The following is a 25,872-nucleotide window of genomic DNA, read 5'->3' as shown; positions in this document are numbered from 1 at the left end:
GCTGGTTAATATATTAATCAATAAAAGCAAAGCGCGATCTCTTTGCTACGTATATTTAAAGCAAAGAACAGCAGTGAAGCGCACAGCACAACACAAATTAAATAAAAGTAGTAAAGAAAACAAATTAAAAAAAATAGTAAAAAAAAATTTAAATTTACTGGTTATTTTACTGAACCGAATATAAATATTTTTTTTTTGTCATTCAAAAATTTTTCGAAGAGTAATTACTAGTTTTAATGGAAATTATGTATATATTTTTATAGATATGTACATATGTATATCTACATATTTGCATATATACAAACATAAATTTAAAAGTTAAAAAAATATAATTTTGAAAAGTAAGCTGTGTTTTTACTGATGATTTTTCAAAAAAAAATATTTCAAAACCTTGTTTTCCAAAAAAAAAAATTATTTAATTTTAATAAAAGCAATATTTTTACGATTTTTTTATTTTTCAATCAAAAAAAAATTGTGTTTCAAACAAAAATTATTTATTTAAAAACCATGTTTTCCAAGAAAAAATTTTGCTGCGAAAAATTTAATTTTAGTTTTAATAAAAGAAATAATTCTTAAAATTTTTTTCCCAAAACAAAATTATTTATTTGAAAACCTTATTTTCCAATAAAAAATTTTGCTAGAAAAACAAATTTTGGTTTTAATAAAGCAATATTCTTTATAAAATTTTTGATTCAAATTTATTTATTTCATAACTTTGTTTTCCAAGAAAAAATTTTCCAAAAAAAAAATTATTTTAATGAAAGCAATATTTTTACAATTTTATTTTCATTTTTCATTAAAAAAAATTTTGTTTTTAATTATTATTTATTTCAAAACCTTATTTCCAATAAAAAAAAAATACAAAAAATTTTGGTTTTAATAAAAGCAATATTTTTAAGAATATTTTTATTTTTCATGCAAAAAAATTAATTTTAGTTTTGATAAAAATAATATTTTTTACAATATACTATTTACATAACACTGCATATATATACATATGTATGTATGTAGGTGTTTCTTTCTAACATTTTCATTATCTTTTCTTTTTTCTTTACAGACCGATAAATTTCAATCCAACTTCACTACTAAGGATTCCATCGACTATTTTTTTACAATTCGTAAATAAATAGTTACAGCATCGCATACCGGAAAGTTTGAAAAAACACCGCAAACCAAAACCAACGATTTTTAAGTGATTAATTTCACTTTCTCAATTTTCTTTATTTAATTTATTCGTCTCGATTCAAGCGAGAGAAAAGCCAACAAAAAACCGAACTCATAGAATGGTAGAAGGTGATTCGATTAAGAATAAAAGTGATTGTAAGTATTTATGAAATTTATAATTTCGAAAATTTAGCTTACACCTGCTTTAATACAATAGCTATTGCGGTGCATAAAGCTTATTTCGAAAACGATTGGCAGACAGTTAGGAAACCGCGAGCTGCTAAACGCGCGCTCCAATTCGATTTAGTATTAGTAGCTTCTGCTGATAATGAATGCTGTGCTTAAATATACATACATAGTGTATTTTCGTAATAACAATAAACTACATATGGCCTTGCAGACTCGGGTGGCACATATTTTCGAAAAATCATAAAACTTTCACACCTCGAAAGGTAATACGAGTATGTTTGCCGCAATCGTAAGATTTTTGCATTCAATACCGCCACAAAAGAAAAATGTCGGAAAAATATGGAAACTGTTTACGTCATTTTAGGTGCGTTAGTAGTGAGGCGCGGTTTTAAAGTTAATAAAAACATTCAATATTTAGCAACTATATTATATGTATATACATATATATGTATGTATGCTTGTCTGCAGCTTTACATATGTACATATATGAATGTATGTATATGCACATATATATTCCCGACCTACAATTTCTAAGCGTGCAATGTTTTTAATCATGTATTAATCAAGACTATCTAATTGAATCCGGCATCAAGGCCAGCAATACGCCAGTAGTAAAAATTACCACTGATTAACAAGTGTGTACATACATACATACACATATGCAAATGAATAGTATACGTATAACAGTTTCGCTTTTAAATGATTCATTTGCTGCCTGACAACACATTTTTGTTGTAATTTCTTTCAATAAAACCAACTGTGAATCATATTGTTTTTAGTGCCAAACTTAATATAGCCTGTTCAGGGTACAAAGTTATTCTATTATCAAAATATTTTTTTACTAAAATTTTTTTCAATTAAAAATAATTAAAATAGTTAAGTTTTCTGCACCAATTAGCCGTTTTTATTATAAAAATTATTTATCAGAAAGATTTACATAATATAAAGGGGTAGTCGAAAAAGTATTTTCGTATTTCAAATCAAACTTAAACTTATTTTTTTATATTTATAATGAACTTTAACAAATATGCACTGGAATACGAAAATACTTTTTCGACTACCAAATATTTTCCTTTACCACTTCATCACAATACATATTTTCTCTCTCCCTCTCTCTCTTCACGCGCTTTCAGCCTATAATGTAGAGGCTGGCATCCAACCAAACTACAATAGCAGCAGAAACAACTCGATCGACAATCGTTCCATTCTACAGCCCTATTCATTGGGCAGTGGCGGCAAGGATCCCGAATACCAATTTGCAGCAGTCAACAAGGGTTACGAGACGGACATAAGCAGCGCTGGCGGTGATAAGCATGACGTAGAAAAGGGTAGCGCGGCCGTCATTGAGGTCACCAACGGCGTCGCCATACACGGTGGCAACGGCGGCGGCGGCAACAATGGCGGAGGCTCTGGCGCCGATGGTCGTCGCTCCACTGGCATACGGGCCGGTTTCGAGCAGGCCATCGAACTATGCGGCTATGGCAAATTCCACTATATCCTACTGGCCATTTGCGGTCTGGTGAGCACCAGCGAGGAAATGGACGTCATATCGATGTCGTTCATTCTACCATCGGCAGAATGTGATTTGGATTTGAATACGAGCTCCAAGGGTTGGCTCAATTCGATCATTTTCATTGGCATGATGGTGGGCGCCTACTTCTGGGGCAGTATCGCCGATGCGGTGGGACGTAAGAAGGTGCTCATTGTGATCTCCTTCATGAATGGCTTTTGTATTGTTGCATCGTCATTTTCGCAAACCTACGAATGGTTTATGCTGTTTCGCTTTCTCAACGGCGCGGCGTAAGTACACAGACATATAAACTTATACATAAGATATAAAATTTAACTATATACGAGTATATATACATACATTTACACATTTGTGTGTCTATAAAAACAAGCGACACGAACACATCAATCCATCGGTAGCCGTTTCATCAGCAACACACTTAATGCTAAGAAAATGAATCATTGGCTTTGAAGCTGTCGCAATAGTTGCGGTGAATAAATATAGTAAATCGCGACTTTGCGTTAATTATATTAAGGGGTTATATTAACCACTTGCAAGTTAGAAAAATTCCGTTTGTTGTGAAAGAAATCAATCAACAAATTTAACAAATATTGATGGTCGAAAAAGACTTTTCGTATTTTGGATTTCCATTGTTCCATAAATTCCATATCAACTTCAAATTTTCGAACAATATGAGCAATATTTTCAAATATGTGCCTATTCGATATACAAAAAATCGATTTAACGAAATTCACGAATGTACATACATAGATACATACATATATAGCCCCATAAATGCTTCTTGCCAATCGCGTTCAAATCGCCGGCACAGCACTTACTTTGCCCTCCGATGAGGCACGCATGCACACACATTGTGTTGGAATCGCAAATATGTATGTATATTTATATATATATATATATATATATATACATGTATGTACATATACATATTTGCAAGTGTATATGTGTATTTTCGCACATTATGAATTTTTAATTTTGTTTTGTAATTTCCACCTTATTCGCGAGGTGTTAATGTGCCATACAACACACACACACCCATACACACACTTGCCGCAAGCATGTTATTTGTTTATTTACACAAAGGGGAAACATTTTTAACGCGCTCAATGGGAAATTAACTCGTAAACAACATTTCGAAATCATCATCAAATCGACGCTTTTATAATGTGCATTGTGCGCGAACGTACAAATCGCAATAACAACGCGAGAATATTTATAACCACACACACAGGCGCACATTTCTGGCCGTTAAAGCGCTTATTAATATTTATGGCGACAATTACTTATACAAATTAAATATAGAAAATATTTGAAAGTAAATTTATTCCTGCCAACTTGCGTGTGAGCAAAATGCATTTCGTTTTTTTGCGCTCTTTTGTTCGTTCGCTGTGTGTGTGTGAAGAATGTTGCTCATACGGCATGTCGCCGGCGCAGTTCGTTGCTTCGGCAGACACGATGGCTGTTGCGTATGGAGCGTGCGCCAACATGCAAATCACACGGCTTAAACGCTTTGAAATGATAATTTCTTAAATTCGCTGCCTAAAGGAACAACAAAAAAGTGAATCATACTGCAAATCGGCAGGTTTTTAGGCATTGCTGTGTCTTTACTTAAAATGTACGACTGCAAACTGCCACAGTGTCATTAACGGTAGTTTTTGAATTGCAAAATTTTGTTTTAACAGCTCTCAAGCGGAGTGTGAATGAACGTACAATTTTTTTTTTCATTTTTTCGAATATTCTTGATAGTGGATCGTCATTTTTGGCGTGTTTTCGGCAATATTAAAGAGATATTCAAAATTCGGCAATATTAACAAAAAACGATTGAATATTTTTCATAACTATTCGAAAATCAATATTTTAAAGTATGGACTATGTTGTCTTAGACTTCAAAATTTTCGTTTCCATTTCCATACTTAAATAATGCCAGTTCTTTGCAGCAACCAAAGCACAAATTATTATAAATTCAAGTTCATTGCTCATGTTTTTTTTTTTGCAAAATTAGCATGCGCCTTTGCACCTCTTCAACAAACATTATCACCATCACCATCGCCTAATTTTTTGTCATCCTTTGATCTCACCTTGGCTAAATGTTTGAGCTTCTAACTATTACATCGGTCTTTCCACTTTGCAGTCTCGGCGGCAGCGGTCCGGTCATTTGGTCGTACTTCGCCGAATTCCAGCCGAAATCGAAACGTGGCTCCATGTTGAGTTTCATGGCTGCCTTCTGGACTTTTGGTAATCTCTTTGTTGCCGGCCTGGCGTGGTTGATCATCCCCAGCAGCATCGGCTTCAAAACAGATTTAATTACATACAATTCCTGGCGTATCTTCTTGATGGTGTGCGCCCTGCCATCATTCGTTGTCGCTTTCCTACTCTTCTATCTGCCGGAATCGCCGAAATTCTTATTGACCAAGGGCAAACAAGAAAAGGCGATGGCCATCTTTCGTGGCATCTTCGTGACGAACACCCGCCGACCGGCCGAACAATATCCCGTTGCCGAATTGGACATCGATGAGAAATTGTTGGCTGAGATTAAGGAAAATCAGGCTGGCGTCAAGGGCAAGTACAGTAAAATGATGTCGAGCATGGCCGAGCACAGTAAACAGCTGTTCACCTCTCCCATACTGAAATTCACACTCGTCTCGATTATCATCAACTTTACCTTCCACATCGGTTATTACGGTCTGATGATGTGGTTCCCCGAGCTTTTCAATCGCTTCGAGGAATACAGTCACGATCATCCCGACGAACATGCTGGCGTCTGCACAGTCACCAAATATGTTGTCGCCCAGGGCGAAACGGAAACGGGCACCTGTTCAGCGCAGATACCGCAGAGCGTTTTCCAGGAGTCGTTAATTTCACTGGCTTCGGCGCTGCCAGCCAATTTGATTGCCATTTTGGGCATGGATTTATTGGGTCGCAAATTTTTCCTTATATTCGGCACCATGACGGCTGGTGTGTGCTCGGCTGCCATGAATTTCGTCTTCAACTCTACACAGAATTTGATCGTGACGGCTATATTTAGTGGTGCCATATCGGCTGCAAATGCGGCCTTGGACTGTCTCATCACCGAGGTGTTCCCGACACATTTGCGCGCCACCGGTGTGGCTATATCGATGGTGGCGGCGCGTATGGGTGGCATCATTGGTAACATTGTGATTGCGACACTTCTGGATCACTATTGCCCAGCTCCGACGTATATTGTGGCAACCCTGTTGATAGGTGGCGGTCTCATGTGTTTGATGTTGCCCAACACAACTCGTAAAGAATTGAACTAATCCATCAAACGTGTATTAGATAATAAGAGGCAGAAGGAAGGAAACCCCAAGAGATGGGAAAATGGAGAAGTAGAGAAACAGGGAGTAGACACATACGAGTTTGGTAAAAATACTCGGAACTAACGAATTTCTTCAATGAATCTAGTTGAGTTGGAAACAAATGCACGTACACATATAAAAACAAAAACAAAAACCCCAGCATATATGTATGTACATCTAAGTAATAAAGTAATATCGCTTAGGAACTTGTTGTAAATTTTCTAGCCATGTAATATATGTAACTACCGATTAATATAAAAGTAAAAAAGTAAACAAATTTACATAAATATGTATGTATACACGTAATTACCAAAAAGTGAATTAAAAGTTTCAAAGTAAACGATTATAAAAATGTAATTTCATATTTTAAATAAAACGTTTTAATTAAGATGAAAAAACAACACTTGATTTTGTGTATTAATTCATATGAATTTTTTATAATTTTCTCAAAAGCTCCTGATTTTCCTATACTCCCAGTATATCCTTAATACTTTGTAAAGCTCATAAATACGAATAATATGACAACACTGTACTTAAATGTTGTAAAATAAAAAATCAATTCAATAATTTACTATGTAATAAATAATTTTTTTAATATTTGATTTTTTCATAATTTTAGCAGATGAAGAAAACGATGGAAACCCTGCTTTAAATATGTTCATATTGAATGTCTTGTTTTACCTTTCGTTTGAGAAAATTATACAATACAGTATTAACATTTTTGATTCACAACTTAAAATTTATTTATGCAGGAAGAATGATGGCAATCCTGTCTCTAAATATTTAAAGATGGATGATATTGCAATTAGCTTTCGTTTGATACCCATATTGCTATTTCAGAAAAATAATTATTTGGCAACCCTGCATCAGAAAAGTATAAACTACATTATAAACATATAACAGAAATTATAAAAAATAATAGAAAACCCATTTATTTTAACATTTTTTATTTAAAACTTAAATTTTATTTTTACAGGCAGAATGATGGCAACCCTATATTAAAAGTACCTCAGAACGAATGATATTGCAATTAGCTTTCGTTTGATACCCATATTGCTATTTTTATATTTCACATAGAAAAATCATATGACAACTCTGCCTCAGAAAAGTATGAAGTACAGTAGATATAACAGGGACTGTAAAAAATTGTACCCATATTGCTATTTCAGAAAAACAATTATTTGGCAACCCTGCATAAGAAAAGTATAAACTACATTATAAACATATAACAGAAATTATAAAAAATAATAGAAACCTCATTTATTTTAATATTTTTATTTACAACTTAAACTTTATTTTTCAGGTAGAATGATGGCAACCCTGTATTAAAAATACTTTATAATGAATGATATTGCAATTAGCTTTCGTTTGATACCCATATTGCTATTTCAATATTTCAGAAAAAATAATTATATGGCAACCCTGCTTCAGAAAAATATAAAGTACAATACATACAGCAGAGATTATAAAAAATAATAGAAAACCCATTTATTTTAACATTTTTTATTTAAAACTTAAACTTTATTTTTACAGACGTAATGATGGCAACCCTATATTAAAAGTACCTCAGAATGAATGATATTGCAATTAGCTTTCGTTTGATACCCATATTGCTATTTTTATATTTCACATAAAAAAATCATATGGCAACTCTGCTTCAGAAAAGTATGAAGTACAGTAGATATAACAGCGATTATAAAAAATAATAGAAACCCCATTTATTTTAACATTTTTTATTTGAAACTTAAACTTTATTTTTCAGGTAGAATGATGGCAACCCTGTATTAAAAATACTTTATAACGAATGATATTGCAATTAGCTTTCGTTTGATACCCATATTGCTATTTCAATATTTCAAAAAAAAATAATTATATGGCAACCCTGCTTCAGAAAAGTATAAAGTACAATACATACAACAGAGATTATAAAAAATAACAGAAAGCCCATTTATTTTAAAATTTTTTATTTAAAACTTAAACTTTATTTTTACAGGCGGAATGATGGCAACCCTATAATAAAAGTACCTGAGAACGAATGATATTGCAATTAGCTTTCGTTTGATACCCATATTGCTATTTCAATATTTCAGAAAAAATAACTGTATGGCAACTCTGCACAAAAACAAAAATAAAATGTAAAATTGCTTACGAGAATAATAAATTATGGCCAAAAACATGTTTTTGTGTTTTATTTTTTATGACACAAGAATTAACTTCAAATTTAATATTTTACTTTTAAGTACCTGGCAACCCTACTTTTATGGCTTTCCAAATATTTAAAAATTTTTCAAAAACAAAAATTTTCCAAAACCAAAATATATTTGTCCAAAAAAATGCCGTAACATAATTTTATGCAATCTGCATTAAAATTGATATTGTTTTTTTAAGTACCTGGCAACCCTATTTACGCCATTAAAACAATAAAAAAATATATTTTTTTTACAAAAAAAAAATTAATTAAAGAAAAAAAATTAATTAAAAAAAAAAAATTTTCCGTAACTTAATTTTTTTGCAACGTGTATTAAAAATATACTTAAATTTAAATACCCCCCATATCTCATTCGCAACACACGCACACACGCACTTGCACGTGCCAGCATAATTTTTTCGTTGACATCGACCGCCTGCCAAAACACCAGGCGCGCAAAACTGCACAGCAAGTAACCAGAGCCAGCAGTGCGCCTTTGGGGTATGCTACACTGGCTGGAGCCATGTTACTGAACTGCCAACAGTGCACTGTACTGTAGTAGTCAACAGGGCACTGTTCTGTAGTGCCCACAGTGCACTGTAATGTCATTTCAACAGCGCACTGTACTGTAGTGGCAACAGGGCTCTGTACTGTAGGGGCAACAGGGCTCTGTACTGTAGTCAAAAGTGCTCTGTTAACAAAACAGCAGCCGCCTACTGGCATTTATGTTCGCCTGGTAGAAATGGAAAATTTTGTAAATGAGATTTTTTCCTGTGAAGACTTAAGAACGAAACTTGCTCTGAACGAGTTTCGCTGTTGGTGCGCATATGCGATTTGCTATGCAAGTGCGATTTGTTTTAAGTGGATTTTTACATTTTTTGGACTATTTGAGTAAAATTTTTTTTAAAAATAATTTCAAATAAATTTTTTTTTAATAAAATTTTTATTTAAATAAAATTTTCAAGAAAATTAATGAAAAAAGTATTTAAAAAATTAAACAAAAAATTAATAAAATAAAATAAAAAAATTAAAAACAAAAATTATTTAAAAAGAAAATCATTAAAGAAATTTGATAAAATATTAGTAAAAATCTGCCATTAAGCAACTAAGCAACCCCAGCCACCAAATAAACAAAGGAAGTAAAAACGCATTTGTTTAAGTTTCTTTTTATATATTTTATTATTTTTTTGCAGTTTTTTATTATTTGTCTGTTTGTTTTTGTTCGACTTTACTCGCTTTGATGTTTTTGCTGCTTTAATTAATCAATTTTAATAACTATTTACACAATGTTTAAAGCATCGAAGACCTTTATAATGAATTTATTTTACTCCCTTTCTAAATTTTGCAAATTCAAATGTTTATTATTTACTATAATTAATTTGTTATGACTTCCTCTTTGTTTTCGCATTATGTATGTATGTATGTGATTCACTGAAAATAATGGGCTTTAACTAGCATGATTTGTGGTGCATTCTAATTTGGTCGTCTACAAGCTAAGGGCGATGGCTAAATGGGCGCAATGTTGTTGTAACACAACACATACAAAGTCTGTGCCTATTTTAAACATAATTTTATATGATATTTTAAACAATAGTTGCATTTGCAAACCCTTTAACTACATGTCTTTAATAGCGCTGGATTACTGGATGAAGGTGAGTGACGCCTTAAAGATACATAAGTGAGCAAGCAGGCGCTTTAAACGTACAACAGCACGCCAACACATACAAACATATATAAATTGCATTCTGAAAAGAAAAATATATAATTAAAAAAAATAAAAATTTGATTTTTTAATTTAGAACTCTTTAGGACTATTTTAATTAATTTTTTCGTTTCTAACTGAAGGCAAAATAAACTCTGTGAAGGCAAGGCTTAACTTAGTTTCTGTGAAAATCTGAGAACCGCATTCTAAACAAATAAATGGGGTTCTTTAGCGTGAAATGCTGCAAACATTTAAAAGCGAGCAGCGTAGTTATGCGTTGACGCCACAGAGTTTAATTGAAATTTGGAAATTTTCAAAATTCGCAGTGTTGTGTATTAATAATTTTTTTACAGTTACATTAGTTGAACCGCCTGCGTCTTTTTTTAATTTTATGTCAATATTATACCAGTTTTCTTTATATTTTTGCCGTTAGCTTTTTATTTTATTTTATTTATTTAAATTTTTTTGTTTTTATATATTTGTTTGTGTTGGTGTTAGCTATTTATATGTGTATGTATGCTCTTTATATATGTATATAGTTTTGCAGTTTTATATAACTATTTCTTATTACATAACTATATGTTTTCTTTTCTTTTGTTGTTGTTTTTGTTCTTGCTAAAATATTTTCATCAGTTTCTTGCATTTGTTATACACAATAATGTTTTGTTGTTTTGCTTTTAAACAAGTTTAAATAACTGCTAATGTATTGTATATATTTTTATTTTACTTGTGGACTCTGTTTGATTTTACATATTTTATCTTTTTTTCTAAGTTAAATTTCGTTTAGCTTCAGCTACTGTCTCCTGGCCAATTCTGCGCATTTGACACCGCTAATATTTAGTTACATTTTTTTTATATTTAATTTAAATATAGAAATTTCCAAAAGTTTTTTCAAAATGTTTTTGTTTACTTTTCTTTTTGGTTTCTCTTGTGGTTGGTTGCTGCTGCTAAATGAGCGTCCAAAATTTGCATAGTAAATTTGTATTGTTTTTCATGTTCTTGTTGTTTGCATATATGTATGTATGTTATTCCTGTTATTGCTGTGTGTGCATTTTGCGTAGAGTGAATGTTGTTTGACGGTTATGGGTAAAATTACGATTGCGATTTTATACACTACAAAATAAGGATCAACATAAAAATAATGACAATCATATGAGAAAAACTTAACATTTCTTTTGCGTTCAGCTTCATTTAAATTAAAATTAAAAAATAATATTATTGATATTAATAAGAACACAAAACAATTACAAAATTTTTTGCTTCCAACCCCTAAACATTAATTTTACATAACAAAATCTTGCATACAATGCCAAATCAGACGCCTGGGCAGCTCTCTGATGCTTGCCACACGCACAAAAAAGAAAATCTACATTTTCGCCGCGTTTGCGATTTCGCATTGCTAACTCTAACTACATACTATGCTCTAGCATATACATTTTGCGTAGTTGTTGTTGTGTACAATTATCTGTTGTTGTTTTAAAACGCCATTCTAACGCTAATTTGCTTAAAAAGACCTATTTCAAGTAGAAATCCGTTGAAAACAACACGCACGCCAAACCAAAAACAAAACACAAAACAAAAACAACAAATGCTTTTAAGCAAGAAGTCAACCAAAGCATGCATGTATTTGCAGTTAGCGGCTGGCTGTGGTGCGGAGTAGTGGTGCTGTGTGTAAATCGTATGATTGTGTATGTAGGTGCTTTGCAAAATGACAGTGCAACCTTTCCTTGATGCTGACACGACGCAATGCAAAACGCAATTTTAAGCATTTTTGTAACTTTCACCTCGAAATTAACCCCGCGTTGCAACTGGTGCCTGCCTGCGCAATTGCTGCTAGTTCTTTACATGTACATACAGATATATACATACGTTATGGTATTGGTTTTAGTGTTTTTGTATTGCTAGTATTTGTTGGATTTGCTTATTTTCATTTTTTTTTTCTACTTTTTGTGGGAAATTTCCTGTTTTTGCGTAATTTACTTATTACAATTTCATAATAAATTTGCAACTTAAGTCTTGTTAAGCAGTATTATTTCCATTATTCGCCTGTCGCATTGTTGGTAGTTGTTGTTGTTGGTGTTTTGTTAATTTTCGTGTCGTGGCCGCTATGCGTTACACACACATACAATCGTCAAACACACACACACATATATATTTATATAGCATTGGCTAACAATGTTCGCGTTTCATCCACCACTCCGACCCCCATTTATTGCCACACGCTTGCTACTGCTCTGTGGGAGTTGCGGCGCTTTTCTTGTTTTCAGTTTCGTTTTTTTAGGGTTTTACCATGCATTTTCACTCGATAAACACTAGTGACATCATTTTATCTCAGACTGCTGCTCCCGTCCGTTCTCTGCTCGGCTCTGCTCTGCTCTATTGTTTATTCAATGAAAAATTATGTTTTTGTTGGTGCTTTTTAATCATCCATCCAGGATTCGCGTCATTCTGTATACTCCCACCAGTCCTTCTCGTAGCCTTCATGAACATGATCCAGCAGCACCTTGCGACGCTTCTCGCAATACCTGATGGAAGACAAAATTTTTAACAAGTGACAATATCTAAATAACTAATTGGTTGAAGACTTTTTCAGGTAAATTCCACTCACCTGTATTTGTCCTGAACTTTTTGTTTAATATCAGCCAAATTCTCTGAAGTTATATCACGTTCCAAGTACTCAGACAGTTTCTCAGTTGCTGATTCCAAATCCTTTTGATTATCCTCAAAGATCATTGACTGATTGTTCTTCTTCAGATAGTAGGCAAACACGTATGTGTACATGAGTGTTTGACGGCACTGGCAGAGTATATCTACGGCCTTTTTCAAAAATTGCACCTAAGTAATATAAAAATTAATTATAAAAAAACTGCCGTAACATTTTCGTAATAAGTAAGCATGGCTACACACTTCAATCCAGGACATATTGTGCTGCTGCATCTCTTCCATTTTGTGTTTAACGGCCGCATAAAGTTTGTTCTCAAATTTCAGCGACTGCATGTGATTCATATAACGATTGTAGTAATGCAAGTACCTTTGTTGACCAGAAATGTAAAGTTGTTTATTATTAAAAATTGTAAACGCAAATTAGCTACACACGCACCTTGCCAGTGAGGAGCGCAATTTCTCTTGTGCATCACGCGCCGCCTTCGCCTCGTCCTCATCGTAGCGATTGCAGTTATACCACGACGAGCCGTGCGGCTCCCATGAACCTAAACACACCCAACAGAAATCGTGTTTACAATTTTGATTTTTGCACACCATATGATTGCAGCCGCCATCCTTTTCGATCGTCACATTACACTTTGGACACTCTTTGGTGTTAGCCGCTATCCAATTGGATGTCTCCGAATCGTCGTCGCATTTCTTGATCCATTTTTTCAGCCAACAACATTTGACGGGATCATGCCAATTTTCGCCGCAGGCAAAGCAAAAGACATGCCCGCATTTGCAGCTCACGGGGCGTGCATCCCCATACGAAACTTTAATTGCATTCGTACAGTCGACGGACGGACACCAGCGTAATAGCTGATTGCATTCGACAAAACTGTTTGTGATCAGTTGTTGGTATTTCACTTTGACACGCGGATCCACTAGTTTAGTTACGGTAACGTCGTCGACTAAAATATCACAGCCATGTGCGGCGCACGAGATGGATTGACCGAGACCTTCGGTGACGATCTTTGTGGTTAAATACTCACGCCAACAGACCAAGCAAAAGCGATGGCCACACTCCAGACCAGTCATGCCCTGTAAGATACATAATGTATAAACGAAACTATAAATAGAATTTTAACTGAAAGAAACTAGGTTTCACTTACATCTGGTGACAGCAATGAGAAACAAATTTCGCATTCCTCCACTGGATTTTTGGACAACTATAGACATGAAGTGCAGAAAGGAAATTAATATGATTTACATACATATGTATATAGCGCCAACGTAAATACCTTAAGTCGACTTGGATTGGTAGATTTGTTGAATGGATTAATGACATGTGCGCCCTTGAAGAATTCTTCTGTGTTACCATCAAAATATTTCTCTAGTAACTTTTCTTTATCCCATTTATAATGATTTAGCAGTATGCGGATTATTGTGGGCGGCAGCTGGAAAGAACATGAACAGAAACTTAAATTTTATGTTAAGAAAATGTATATGCAACGAAATACTGGTTTTATTAACAGTTTAGTTGTCTATTTTAGTTAGATCTTCTTTGAGATGTCTTTAGTGTAGTTAAATAAACTTGTGGGCAGAAATTTTACCTGCAACAAAATTCCCTTGTTCAATCGATTATTTGGCTATCAATTTTCAATGTCACGTTATGCAATTAAAAGGCATTCATCTATAAAAATCGCATGAAAGCGAAAAATTGGCAGTATTTCGTGTAAAAAGGGCTAAATTGACGTCAAAACAACTATTTATAGACAAGACCCGAACCAACAGCTGTTCCTCTTTACAATCAAGAAAATAGAAATATGCTTGTCATTGCAAAAATCTATGCAAGAGCATGTGTAAATTGGCGTACGTGCATATTGACTGGCATATGCATAATAACTCTCAACAGATTTGCAAAAAAAAAATTTGTTTGTAAACAAACAAAATTGTCATTGAGGGTCAGGGTAAAACAAGTTTGCAAATTACCAGTAAAATATTGCGAGTGAAATTAAAAAAAATATAAATGTAACACAATGAAAATTTTCAACGTCGCGTGTTGACAACAAAAGATTGCAGTTGCAATATTTTCGTTTTTTTTTTTACTTGTTAGCACTAAGAATGCACTTATGTATGTATAGAAATTTCTGTTAAATAGGTCAGCGGAAAAATTTTGTGTGTGTGTGCCGTTATACATTTCGTAACTGCACTTGGCTGACACAATTGTTAATCTCTTTTTTCGTTTTACCCCTTCTACTTGTTGTAAGTAAAAATGTGCGCTCATGTGGGAGGATAATGGAAATGGGACATATACATACCTGCCCCTACATAGTTTGTTTTCATATTAAGGTATGTCATTCAAATGCGTCTTTTTTAGGAAGTGTGTGTTCATAGACTAGGATTCAAAAGCGAAAGCGACTGTTATATCATCATCCCACTAAAACACATTGTAATTGGCAACCTTCAGCGTGAAGGTCGTAAATATGCAGCGTTGAAGTTTTTATATAGTAAAGCTGTTTGTTAGCAGCTACTGCAGATAATTGCTAAACTTGGTAAATACTGATGGCAGGGATTACTGTATGTTGTATAGACTAACAATAGCCCCGACAGTAGGCTCTAAGTAACCGGAACAGGCCTGGGTTTTTATTCGGCAAAGAAATGTCAGTTCGCAGCGACCATAAAGGTCAGAAGAACACCAAACCTTCTTTTATAGCAAAGGTTTAAAATAATTAAAAAGCAATTATAAAATTGTATGTACATTTAACTATCAAAAAGTAGTCTTTCGAAAACAGCCAATATTTTCGCGATAACAAAAGTAAATAGATAAGAATATGTTGCCAATAAATAATCATTAACTACTTGAACTTCACAAGCACGGATTCTTATACAACGGTTAAGTCAAGTAATTTATATGCCCCCATCTATTAACTTTTACACTTACAAAATGCATATATATGCTATTACCTTGAGCACATTGTTGACTTCATCGATTATTTCTCGCTGATGCAGTACTATTTCATCTGTGGAGAGCACTTCATATTGATACTCCTCGGTTTCCATTTGGCGATCATGTGAAGAGGGTATATCGACCTCCATGCCAAAATCTTCATCGCCCTCATCGCCTGACGATACATTGCCGGAATCAACATTCTCCATCTCATAAGAATCCTCATCAGACTCCATATTATTGTTTTAGCTGTTTCCTTGTTATGCCGAGTTATTTATTATTTTTTGATTTTATTTTGTTACTGATGCTGCAGCAGGAATTAGGCACAGCTTGGTTGTCTTACTATACAGTTGGAAGTTTTAAGTGCACGGCAAGCAACAAATTGTCTGTTGCGTTTGGTTTAGCTGCAAACAAGAGTTACGGCTGCAAATAGTGTTGTTCAAATAGTCAAGTTTTTCAATGCAAGTCATATACACAAAATATACGCTTATTTGTATATTTCAGCAGGTTGCTTGGTGACTAATCAAAGTTTACTTATTCCACTTTTGCACTGTCCTTCAACCGTTTGTAGAAACCAATATGTTAATGGCGTATATATACGTCACTTTTAGCACCTCCGTTGGTTCCGCGCAGCATACAACTTCTAATAATATGTTCTCCGTGCTTTGCCTACCGCCCCAAATCACCCACACGCTGCTTTATATTTTGGTATGTGGCGTTAAGTGGCACACACTCGCACACACTTCGGGGCGTTTTAACCAAAAGGAGCAGGAGAATTGAAAACAATGTCGGTAGCTAATCGACTTTGTCTCGTGTTTATAGCTTTGACAACGATTGAGACAAGCACACCAGCCACAAAACTGCAACGCGGATGTCACTTTTACAATAATTACTTTATTTTGCGGTCAAATTAATTGCAGTTGTCGAGTGACTTTTATAAGTTTTTCGGCGTTTACTTTAGTTTCTTGCTGCGACCGACAATTGGAATACTTCTTTAATATGTTATAGTTAAGAAAACTTTCTATGCACACGCCTTCTCTGTAAATCGCTCCTCTTTATAAGCAAAAATTTAAGTTCTAGTGTGGGGAATAATGAGAAAAAATCTGAATTAAAATGATTTGAAAATTTTGTGCACACCAAAAATTTTTTCCCCAATTCTTTGAGATAATCAAAAAATTAGAAAAAGAAGCAGAGCAAAGACAAGACAAAAATTGATGTGAAGGGAAAAAAGTTCAAGGCTACTGAGTGTGAGTGTTGTTGTTTTCTATTCATTTTTTATATGAGTACTTCATTCATTCGATTTCTTTTTACAAACTATTATTTTGTGAAAATTCTATGTAATGCACAAAACACAGATGAAAAGCTTTCACGCTTTGGACCAAATTATAAAAACACTAAACAATACACCACCTTGCAACAATACTATGCACTACTTTTTCAATTTTATATACTGGTTATGCACACTACCAAAGAAATACAAATTTTATTTGTATCGTTCGTGAACCGACCATGAATTCAGTGAATAATTTTATGACCAGCACAAAGGCAATCAACGAAAAACCTAAGGAAAATGAAAACAAAATATACAGCAAATAAACAGAGATAACAGCAAGCGAACAAAACAGGCTATTTATTTCCCTTTCGGATAGTAAATAGTTCGCTGGTTAGAAGAATGCAGCTACTTTTACTTAAGTACTAAATGTCAAATTGCAAACAGTTGCCATATGTGTAGTTACACAGAGGTGGCAGAAAATACAGAAATATACATAAAAAATTTAAAAATTTTAGTCTGGCAAGCCTATCCAAAATCTAATTTGAACATATGTAAATATATATTATATGCGAATGGTTGTCAAATTAACCATTTTTTTTTTTGTGTAGGTTCGTAGATGCTATTTACTTTATTTTCGTGTCATTCAACTTTTTTCACCGAATTTATTTACTTTTGTTGAGTTACGACCTTATCATGATTTGAAAAACTACGAATTATGAACTGCGCACATCTTCGGTATACAATGAGTAATTGGCTTCCTTTTTAACAAATTTAGACACACACACCGAAAGACTAATTACAAAAACGTAATTATGAATTTTCTTCAATTTGCAACCGAACAAACGACGGAACATTGCAGCACTGCACTCGCATTAAACTTCGTATAATTTCTTTGTCCGCTGCCTACGGGAATGCTGTCTGTCTATTTCCTTACTTCAAGGTATTTTTTCTTTCTGTTACGATTGCCTCGAAATAAAACCTACCAAACACATGCATATACATCAGCGCTGCGACTTTGGCTAGTGCACATAATATTAATGAGTCTTTGACTATCATATAGGCGATACAAAAAAACAATACACATCTTTTTTACATTGTGTATTATGCATTTATGCATAATATCAGATTTTTTACAGAAAAAATTCTTCACTATACATATATTCATAATTTTTTAAAATTCTATTCAATTTTTACGCACACATAACACATTTACACGTCTTTGTGGACAAAAACACGAACATCACAATAACATGAATTCATTTTTAAAACACCGTCCACTAGATAACCTCAATAAATACTAACTTTTATCCTTTCCACAATTAATTTTCTTAAACGAATTTATTCATTTACAAAATTTCCACACTTTATTAATGCAATCAGTTTAAAACGCAGCAACGAAATGAAAATGTCAGTCAAATACACACACGCACATTAAATGGCTAATAAGAAAATCGGTCATACTACTTTATGTCTGACTTTTCAAATTACCTGCAGTTTATACTTCGCAAGTTAAAAGAGGATGACACAAGTGCATTGCACAGGGCTGCCAACCCAAATCATTTGACCTGCATATCACATTCCAACAAATTTCTAATTTTTATACTATTAAATAGCTGAATTAATGTGCAAGAAAGAGACGAAGCAAGTTGCAGGTTGCAATTGCTCCAGAGTTGCACATAGAGCAGAGTGTGTTCAAGCAGAGGTGAATTTCAGTTATGTCAAAAGGCGCACCCGTTTTATAATGCTCACCCTGCCGTTGTAATCTAATAAGAATCTATACAGTACTCCTTAGAGCAGGTGAGGTGAAATGCGATCGATGGATGATAACAGCTGATGATGAACCTTCACAAGAATGGCTAAATATTGCCTTGAAGTAAAAGTTGTTAAGAAGGATTTTTAAAATTAGTTTGTTATATTGAAAGGACGGAGTGTTCACATTTGCTGTTTCCTTGAATCCTCAAGCAAATCACAATTTATTCCAACTTTTATCTTAAGAAATTCTTTTTTCGAAAAAACCAAAACTTGTGTTAAATTATTTCGCTTAGTGTCAGAAAGAGTCTTTATTTTAGTATAAACATTATCTAATTTTCTCAATGTTCAAGTTGCCAAACATTGGAGATATGTAAGTGAAACACACATACAACTGGCATAAAGTGCAAAGCTTGTCTTAGGGAAATTAAGTCAGAGCTGTTAGGGCGACAGCATTTTGTTCAACAGAGCTTAAGCATAACAAGCGAGAAATGGCGAATCGAACACAGTTTTTATCTCATTGAAATATGTATGTACATTTATAGCAAACATAACATACATATTGCTATGTGAGACCCTGTTTTCAGATTAAAAAACTCAGCAGCAGCACAAATCAGAGGAACAACAACGACATACAGTGACAGCAAAAATAGCAATTCGCATTAAAAGCGTACAAAATGCACAAGGTCGACATTATATAACCTTGATTGATTAAAGCATGTACAAACATACATATGTATGTATGTATGTACGTTCATATAAACATATGTACATTTGCTTGCCTCAAGCCCCCTAAGTGTCTAAAAGAGGAGCAATAAGATAAATTACAGGTGAAATTACTTAGAGCGTAGGATATTAAATATGTATGTATAGTTGTGTGCATACAAATTTTCAAATAAATACTAGTCAGGCCACTTTTCACATAGTATATATGGATGTATGCACGTGTATACTATATTCATATTTTTATGAATTAAAAATACGCACATACATATACATATACACATTTGTATTCACATATTTAAAAATAGACACATGCAAACTTGCACGCATATTTAATGTAAAAAAGAAAACAGCAACAACATACATACATATATTATACATACATCCATATGTGAGTTTGTATTTACCATTAGCGCGTGCAAAATTGTCAAAACAAAGTAAAGTGGCGCAAAGCGAAGCGCAGTAACAGATAACGTTGTTGTTGTTATTTTAGCGAAACAAAGTTGCATTCATATAAAAAATAAGCACTCATACGTATGTAAGTATGTATCTTACAAATTTATAAGCAAAAATTAAAGCAAACAACGACGAAGCGTGAAATGAAAAACAACAACAACTAATTAGATACTATGTTGTTGAGATGGCAAAAAGAAAAGGCAACAACATATCGTCGACATTGTTGACCTCTAAAATTACGAATGCAAAAGCAAAAACTTACCCAACAACAAAAATTAAGAAAAATAAAGGAATATTTATAATCACTTTGCACAATAGAAATTGAAACAAGAAAAAGCGTAGGAATAAAATTTTAACAGCAGCAACAACAAAGTAGGAAAACAAAGAGAATAAATAACTTCCGGCGGGTAATTAATGCAACGCGCAGTATTACATAGTTACATAAATATACATACCATATATATACCATGTAAATATGTGTGTATGTGTGCACATTAGAGCGGGTCGATTTTTTCATAAATCGCAAATGCTGGAAATGGTCTACGGTTCGTTCAGAACAACTTTACCTAAGGGACTATTTGAGACCGGTTTCAGGCTGCGATTTTTAAGGTGAAGTTTAAAAAAGCTGAATAATCAGTTGTGTAGAAGATACGTATGTGATTGTCCGACCTGACCGATGCCGACAAATGATCAAATCAAAATGTCAAACTATACCTACGTATCAAATTTCATTCGGATATCTCAAAAGCTGACGAACAAATTTTTATGATCCCTAAAAACCTTCGCCTTAAAAATTGCATAGTCTCTTAGGCAAAGTTGTTCAGAATGATCCGTAGAAAATTTCCAGCATATGCGATTTTTCGGTTTTTTGGCTGTCTGTAAATCAACCCACCCTAATGTGCATAACATATGTATAATGTATGCGTTACTGTGCGTGGAGTGAGTGTTAAATGAAGATGAGAGAACAAGCGGAAATTGAAAATAAAATACGGATATCAATTAAAAATCGCAATATTTTTTAATTAAGCTAAAATATGTTAAAATATTCATCTATTCTTACATTGTGCAGACATACATACATATACATATGTACATACAATGTATGTTGATGGATGGATGGCTCTATTTTTTCGGAATTTCCAAAACGGAAGCGTCTCCGTAAACTTCACAAATTTTATTGGTGGCTTGCGTGGCATTCTTCCCTTTTTTCCAAAAATTTCAAAATATTTTCACTCATTTTTGAGTAGCTGTAACTTTTTTTCAAATTCGCCGAATTTAATTTTCCAACACTATACGGTATAACACAATGTGATTGGTAGCACTGGAGATACTTGTACATATACGACTACAACGTCATCTATTGACAAAATACGAAAAGACTTTTTCGACAACCCAATATAATAAAAATTGTGTGCAAAAAAATGTCTGCGCTGCGCATTTTATCTGAATTAATAGTAAAGTATGCACGTATGTATGTATGTATGTACTTGGATTTCCGCATTCGCCAGCCAGCATTTCACCTGTAGCTCTTTATCGGCTGATTAAATATTTAAATTGTGTAATTGTATAAATAGTTTGTAAACAAACATTGGCACACAAGTTGTAGGTATGCATATTATAAAATAGCACATCACATATATACATACATACACATGTACCTATAGAACTGTATACATATGTATGTATGTAGGGTAAACGATTAAATGATATGAATTATCAAAACAATGCTCATCGACGTTATCGTTTAATTGCAATACAGCTTACGCAATAAAAATATGTACATATGGTATGTGAATATAAGTATAACAAAAAGTGCAAATAAGTATAGGGTGGTTCAATTAGTTAGACTTTTCAAAAAAAAAGTTAAAGTTGTATGCTAAAGTGGCCCTATAGGCAAAATATGTTGGAAGACTGTAGCGTTGCCCAGGGCAATTATTTTTGCCGAAATTTGTGAAGAAATCTTTTCAAAGAAAAACGTTTTCTATGGTCAGTTTGTAGATATGTAAGCTACATGCTATGGTATATCAGCGGTTCCGCCAAAGACCAGCATCTTGAAGAAAAACAGGAAATGTATAAATTTTCAGATCGATATCTCAAAAACTGGGAGACTAGTTTGCGTACATATTTCTAAGTAGTAGACCTCGGTTATTATTCGAATAACCTGAAACCGATAATTTGAATATCCGGTTTCTAACCGTTCGTATGAATATTAACCGATTAATACTATTCGAATAGCTGTTCTACTTCACATACAACGAATGTGTCGATTTACGACTATCAGGATACTGCACACCGATTATTATTATTCGAATAATGCCCTATCCGGTTAATCCGGTTAGTCAATTAGTCGAATACCAAAAGCTCTAGTAAGACGTATTATCTTTTCCTATAGTGGTAATAATCATAACTTATCTAATCTCTTGCCGCGCCTAGGTCTGATTCACCTTGAGTAAAAATAGTAAAAGCTGTCTGCTTTAGACTTTTTGACCGATCTTCTCAATGAACTCATTAGAAGAAGCTTTACTAATAGTCAACTTTCCATAATACTTATTACTTTCTCGGTGAAGAATATTTGTTGGAGTCGTGGTCCACTCCCAAGAAGCAACTTATATGGGTGAGCTGCTATTAGCTCTCTCCATACTTTCTTCAGAAGAGATTTAAAAGTCTCTTAAAGCTTAGCACTTTCGCTTGAAGGAGACTGTTAGAAGAAATGCGAGTACTTTCACTAGATATTGTAGATTGTACCATATTTGAAGCACCCTATATTATTTAATAGTGCTGATATGCTGCTTATCTAGCGTTTAGCGCTGTATATGTATACTAAAAACTAGTCGCTTTCCTATAGTTTATTTTTAGACCTATAAACTTTAGGTTAAATGCATGTGTTGCAAATGACTTTTGTAGTTTTTTTTAATTTAAATGTTTAAATTAAACATAATACCAATTGAATTTAAAGCAACCTTTTTGTGCTTGAAAAAGGAATCGATTTCAGATTTAAAGCGCCTTTAATACCAAGTTTAATATAAATGCTAAGTGAAGTGAGAATATATGTATGTACATATGTACATAGGTACATTACTTCATTATACGATTGTTGGAACAGAAATGAATGAATGAAATACGTATGTATGTATGTATGTATGTACCTAGATTATCACAGAAGTGATAAGCGGTTATGAGTGGGTAATGAGAGGAAAGTTTTCAAATAATTTGAATAAATGTGTAAAAACGTATGCAAGTTTGTACGTATGTATGTGTGTGTAGTATGCTACATGAAATAAAACCACCAGCCGTATTCTGGTTTATTATTTTAGAGCTATTAGGAAAATTTACTCAGACTTTACTTGAAATACATACATACATACATACATATGTACATACATACATATGTATGAATACACCTTGAGTGAGTAGCAGATTCACGTAATAAGTGAGTAGCCCAGAAATCGTTATATCGCTGATCTAGTGTGGGCTTTTTTTAATTTTTGATTATTTCAGATAAGAAATATATTCAGTTGGGAGTGCAAAATCAAATTTTTAATCTCTTTATAATTTATATAATCCTATATTTGAACAATATTTTTTAAACAGCAACTGAGACCACATCACCAAGACATTTGTTATTATGTTTTGTAATATTGTTATGACTAGCAACCTTGTTTCTTCTCAGTCCTGAGATGCTTTAAGCTTAAAATCTTAAAAAAATTTGCAGTTATTAATGAATTAATGTTATATGAGCACACTAGGTGCAGTAGTCATAATCATATGTACGAGTACATGTAAGAGGGCGGCAAGAGCCGCAGATTGCTGACTGTAGTTGTCAGCTATTTCTCACTTCAAATCAATGGGAACTGCTTTCACTAATTTTGCAGTGATCTATACATAAGTTAATGATGTATAATTATTTGTGTATGTATGCATGTATTTTATAATATTATGCTTATCCGCCATAAATACTTATGTGTGAAAGAACAACACTCTACAGATATTTGAAAGAGGCATATAAGTATGGTCTTGTGGAGATGTACACTTACCCACAACTCATCAATGAACGTTTTTATTTGTTGTATTTATTTAACCGGTTGATTTCGTTTCTTTTGTGTTCCAACGTTCGTTCTGTCCAACGTTTGTCCTCTGCACCCCTTCACAGTCTACAACACTTTCAATCGAACAACACAACGACAAACAGCCCGCACGTCAGACTTTCAGCCGGCAGACAACCAGGCGAGTGCAACAACCACTTTGTGAAAGCAGCTAAGAGGCCCCGTTTAATTCGCCGTCGTCAATGCAACAGCAGACCAGCTTGTGTCAGCGTATTTTTTTCTTTTTATTACATTTATTTTTCACTTCCGTCATTTTCAGCTTGACGTGGCGTTTATTTGTTCGGCTCTCCGTTTTCTTGTCTGTAGTATTTGCTTACGTAACGCGTTCCAACTGCGTTTCCCTTGCCGTCCTTGCTACCCTTTTGCAGGCATAGCGCAGTTGGCAGCACCGTAATTTTGCCGCTTTTAATTTGCTTAGTAGCCAGAGGCGAGCGTAGGCGCTGGTCTTCGATTTCGTACTGCAAAACGAATTGGCTTGATTAAACACCGGAATTGTAGCGAGTCTTCTTAAATTATCTGTAAATATGTACATACATATGTATGTATGTATGTATTCTAGGCTTACTTTAAAGCACGTCCACTATTCTTGATTTTATAGTTGTTCCCAGAGGTTGCAATAAATGAACTTTCTTCGCTGATTGAACGACGAAGCGTCGTGTGCCAAATCTGCTCGCTGCTGCCTCCTTTATTGCTTTTTGCTTGCGTTTTATGGCCCGCTTGATTAATATCCAATTTCTTAAAGTCGTAAATGGCGTTCTCTGTATTTAAATATGTACATATGTATGTATGTATGAATGTGCTGAAGCTGACGCTGGTTTTGGTACGACTGTTCGTGGGCAATAGTTATAATTTCTTATGTTTTGTTCTGTTATATACACCTGAAAATATAGAGGTAAAATAATTTCATAACTATTATTTAAGATTGGCTTTGTCTCAAAATTATTATTTAGGAAGAATAATCCTCAGAAGCGTTACTTAATAGAATATATCTAATGAAATAAGAACTTTGTTAATGTTTGCCAACTTCAATGAATTTCTAATTATTATGGCCATGCAAAATGTTTACCAAAAGGCTTCCAAAGCGAAAGCAGACCGTTGCCATGACAGTCAAGTCTACGTAACCGGAACGCACGCGGATTTTTATCCAGTCAAGGTCTGTCAGCTCGACAGCATTCCTCAAAATTACTTCAGGAATGTGTTCTGTCGCTGCAACAACAACAATCAACAGCAGATACTGAAGTACAGAAGCAGCCTAATCTATCTCACGAAAACCGCTAGCATAAAACATTTTTTATGCAATAATTGAGCTCCTCTACTTGTCAACCTGCAGACGCAAGCTCAAGGCCTTTGGATTCATATACATATCTTGATAGGGATCACTTCAGTTCCTGAAATTCATTAGAGTGCTGGACCTTTTATGGTTTGTATGTCTAAGCTGTCGCTAAATAGAATAGAATAGCTGCGAAAGTTTGCAATAAAAATTTATCGGATATTATGTACTATGCATCTAATAGAAGGGAGCACCAACCATTTTGAAACACCCTTTTAGAAATTACCATAGAAGCACATACCCTATCCGCTCCTTTCGCTTTAAATGACAGTCTTGGTACAAGCTCCCCAAAGCGCTATTATGCAGTACCCTAGTAAGTATGGACCTATGTCTGTATTTGTAAGCACTTATTGAATTTGTTATGTACATATAAGCAAAGTGTACACATATCCCATAAATGAATATGATGCGTTGTCGGAACCAGGCGAGCACAATATACCGACATTAGCAATCTATACAAGCTGCCACACGCACACTACTAAAGTTTAGGTGCTTATGAAAGTTTACACAAGTATACATACGAGTATGCATGCATGTATGTATGTGTGTAT

General features: G+C 33.8%; 2 protein-coding genes across 8 annotated transcripts in view; one reads left to right on the top strand and one right to left on the bottom strand.

Annotated features, from left to right (window-relative positions):
• Positions 1-6,488, top strand: part of LOC120773707 (synaptic vesicle glycoprotein 2B) — a 36,582-nt gene extending 30,094 nt beyond the window's left edge. For all 4 annotated transcript variants that reach the window (XM_040102747.1, XM_040102745.1, XM_040102748.1 and 1 more), the window contains exons 2-4: positions 1,058-1,320; positions 2,487-3,153; positions 5,016-6,488. In XM_040102747.1, coding sequence (XP_039958681.1) covers positions 1,284-1,320; positions 2,487-3,153; positions 5,016-6,162 — 1,851 coding nt within the window. In that variant the 5' untranslated portion in view covers positions 1,058-1,283 and the 3' untranslated portion in view covers positions 6,163-6,488. The remainder of the gene's footprint in view (positions 1-1,057; positions 1,321-2,486; positions 3,154-5,015) is intronic.
• Positions 6,489-10,900: 4,412 nt separating this feature from the next.
• On the bottom strand, positions 10,901-24,869 carry LOC120774260 (E3 ubiquitin-protein ligase ariadne-1). 4 transcript variants are annotated; one of them, XM_040103727.1, is made up of 9 exons: positions 24,557-24,869; positions 23,923-24,449; positions 15,705-16,763; positions 14,039-14,194; positions 13,910-13,966; positions 13,192-13,838; positions 12,999-13,122; positions 12,700-12,926; positions 10,901-12,616 (listed from the first exon to the last, which is right to left on the bottom strand). In XM_040103727.1, the coding sequence occupies exons 3-9, from the start codon at positions 15,921-15,923 to the stop codon at positions 12,535-12,537; spliced, it is 1,512 nt and encodes a 503-aa protein (XP_039959661.1). In that variant the 5' UTR covers positions 15,924-16,763; positions 23,923-24,449; positions 24,557-24,869; the 3' UTR covers positions 10,901-12,534. The 4 variants fall into 4 exon arrangements, with proteins under 4 accessions (XP_039959661.1, XP_039959660.1, XP_039959663.1 ...); XM_040103726.1 differs by lacking the exons at positions 23,923-24,449; positions 24,557-24,869 and adding an exon at positions 18,263-18,372; XM_040103729.1 differs by lacking the exons at positions 23,923-24,449; positions 24,557-24,869 and adding an exon at positions 18,159-18,226.
• Positions 24,870-25,872: the final 1,003 nt, after the last annotated feature.

This window comes from Bactrocera tryoni, chromosome 4 (assembly GCF_016617805.1).
Source record: "Bactrocera tryoni isolate S06 chromosome 4, CSIRO_BtryS06_freeze2, whole genome shotgun sequence".
NCBI classification, from domain to species: Eukaryota; Metazoa; Arthropoda; class Insecta; order Diptera; family Tephritidae; genus Bactrocera; species Bactrocera tryoni.
Note: the sequence above shows the minus strand (reverse complement) of the source record. Positions and strands in the feature narration are given on the sequence as shown.

Coding starts and splice junctions, on each gene's coding strand:
- LOC120774260 (XM_040103727.1), bottom strand. CDS start 15,923: ATGGAGTCTGATGAGGATTCTTATGAGATGGAGAATGTTGATTCCGGC. Junction 13,967..14,038: donor CCAATCCAAGTCGACTTAAG/GTATTTACGTTG, acceptor TCATGTCTATAG/TTGTCCAAAAATCCAGTGGA. Junction 13,123..13,191: donor TTGCGCTCCTCACTGGCAAG/GTGCGTGTGTAG, acceptor TGGTCAACAAAG/GTACTTGCATTACTACAATC.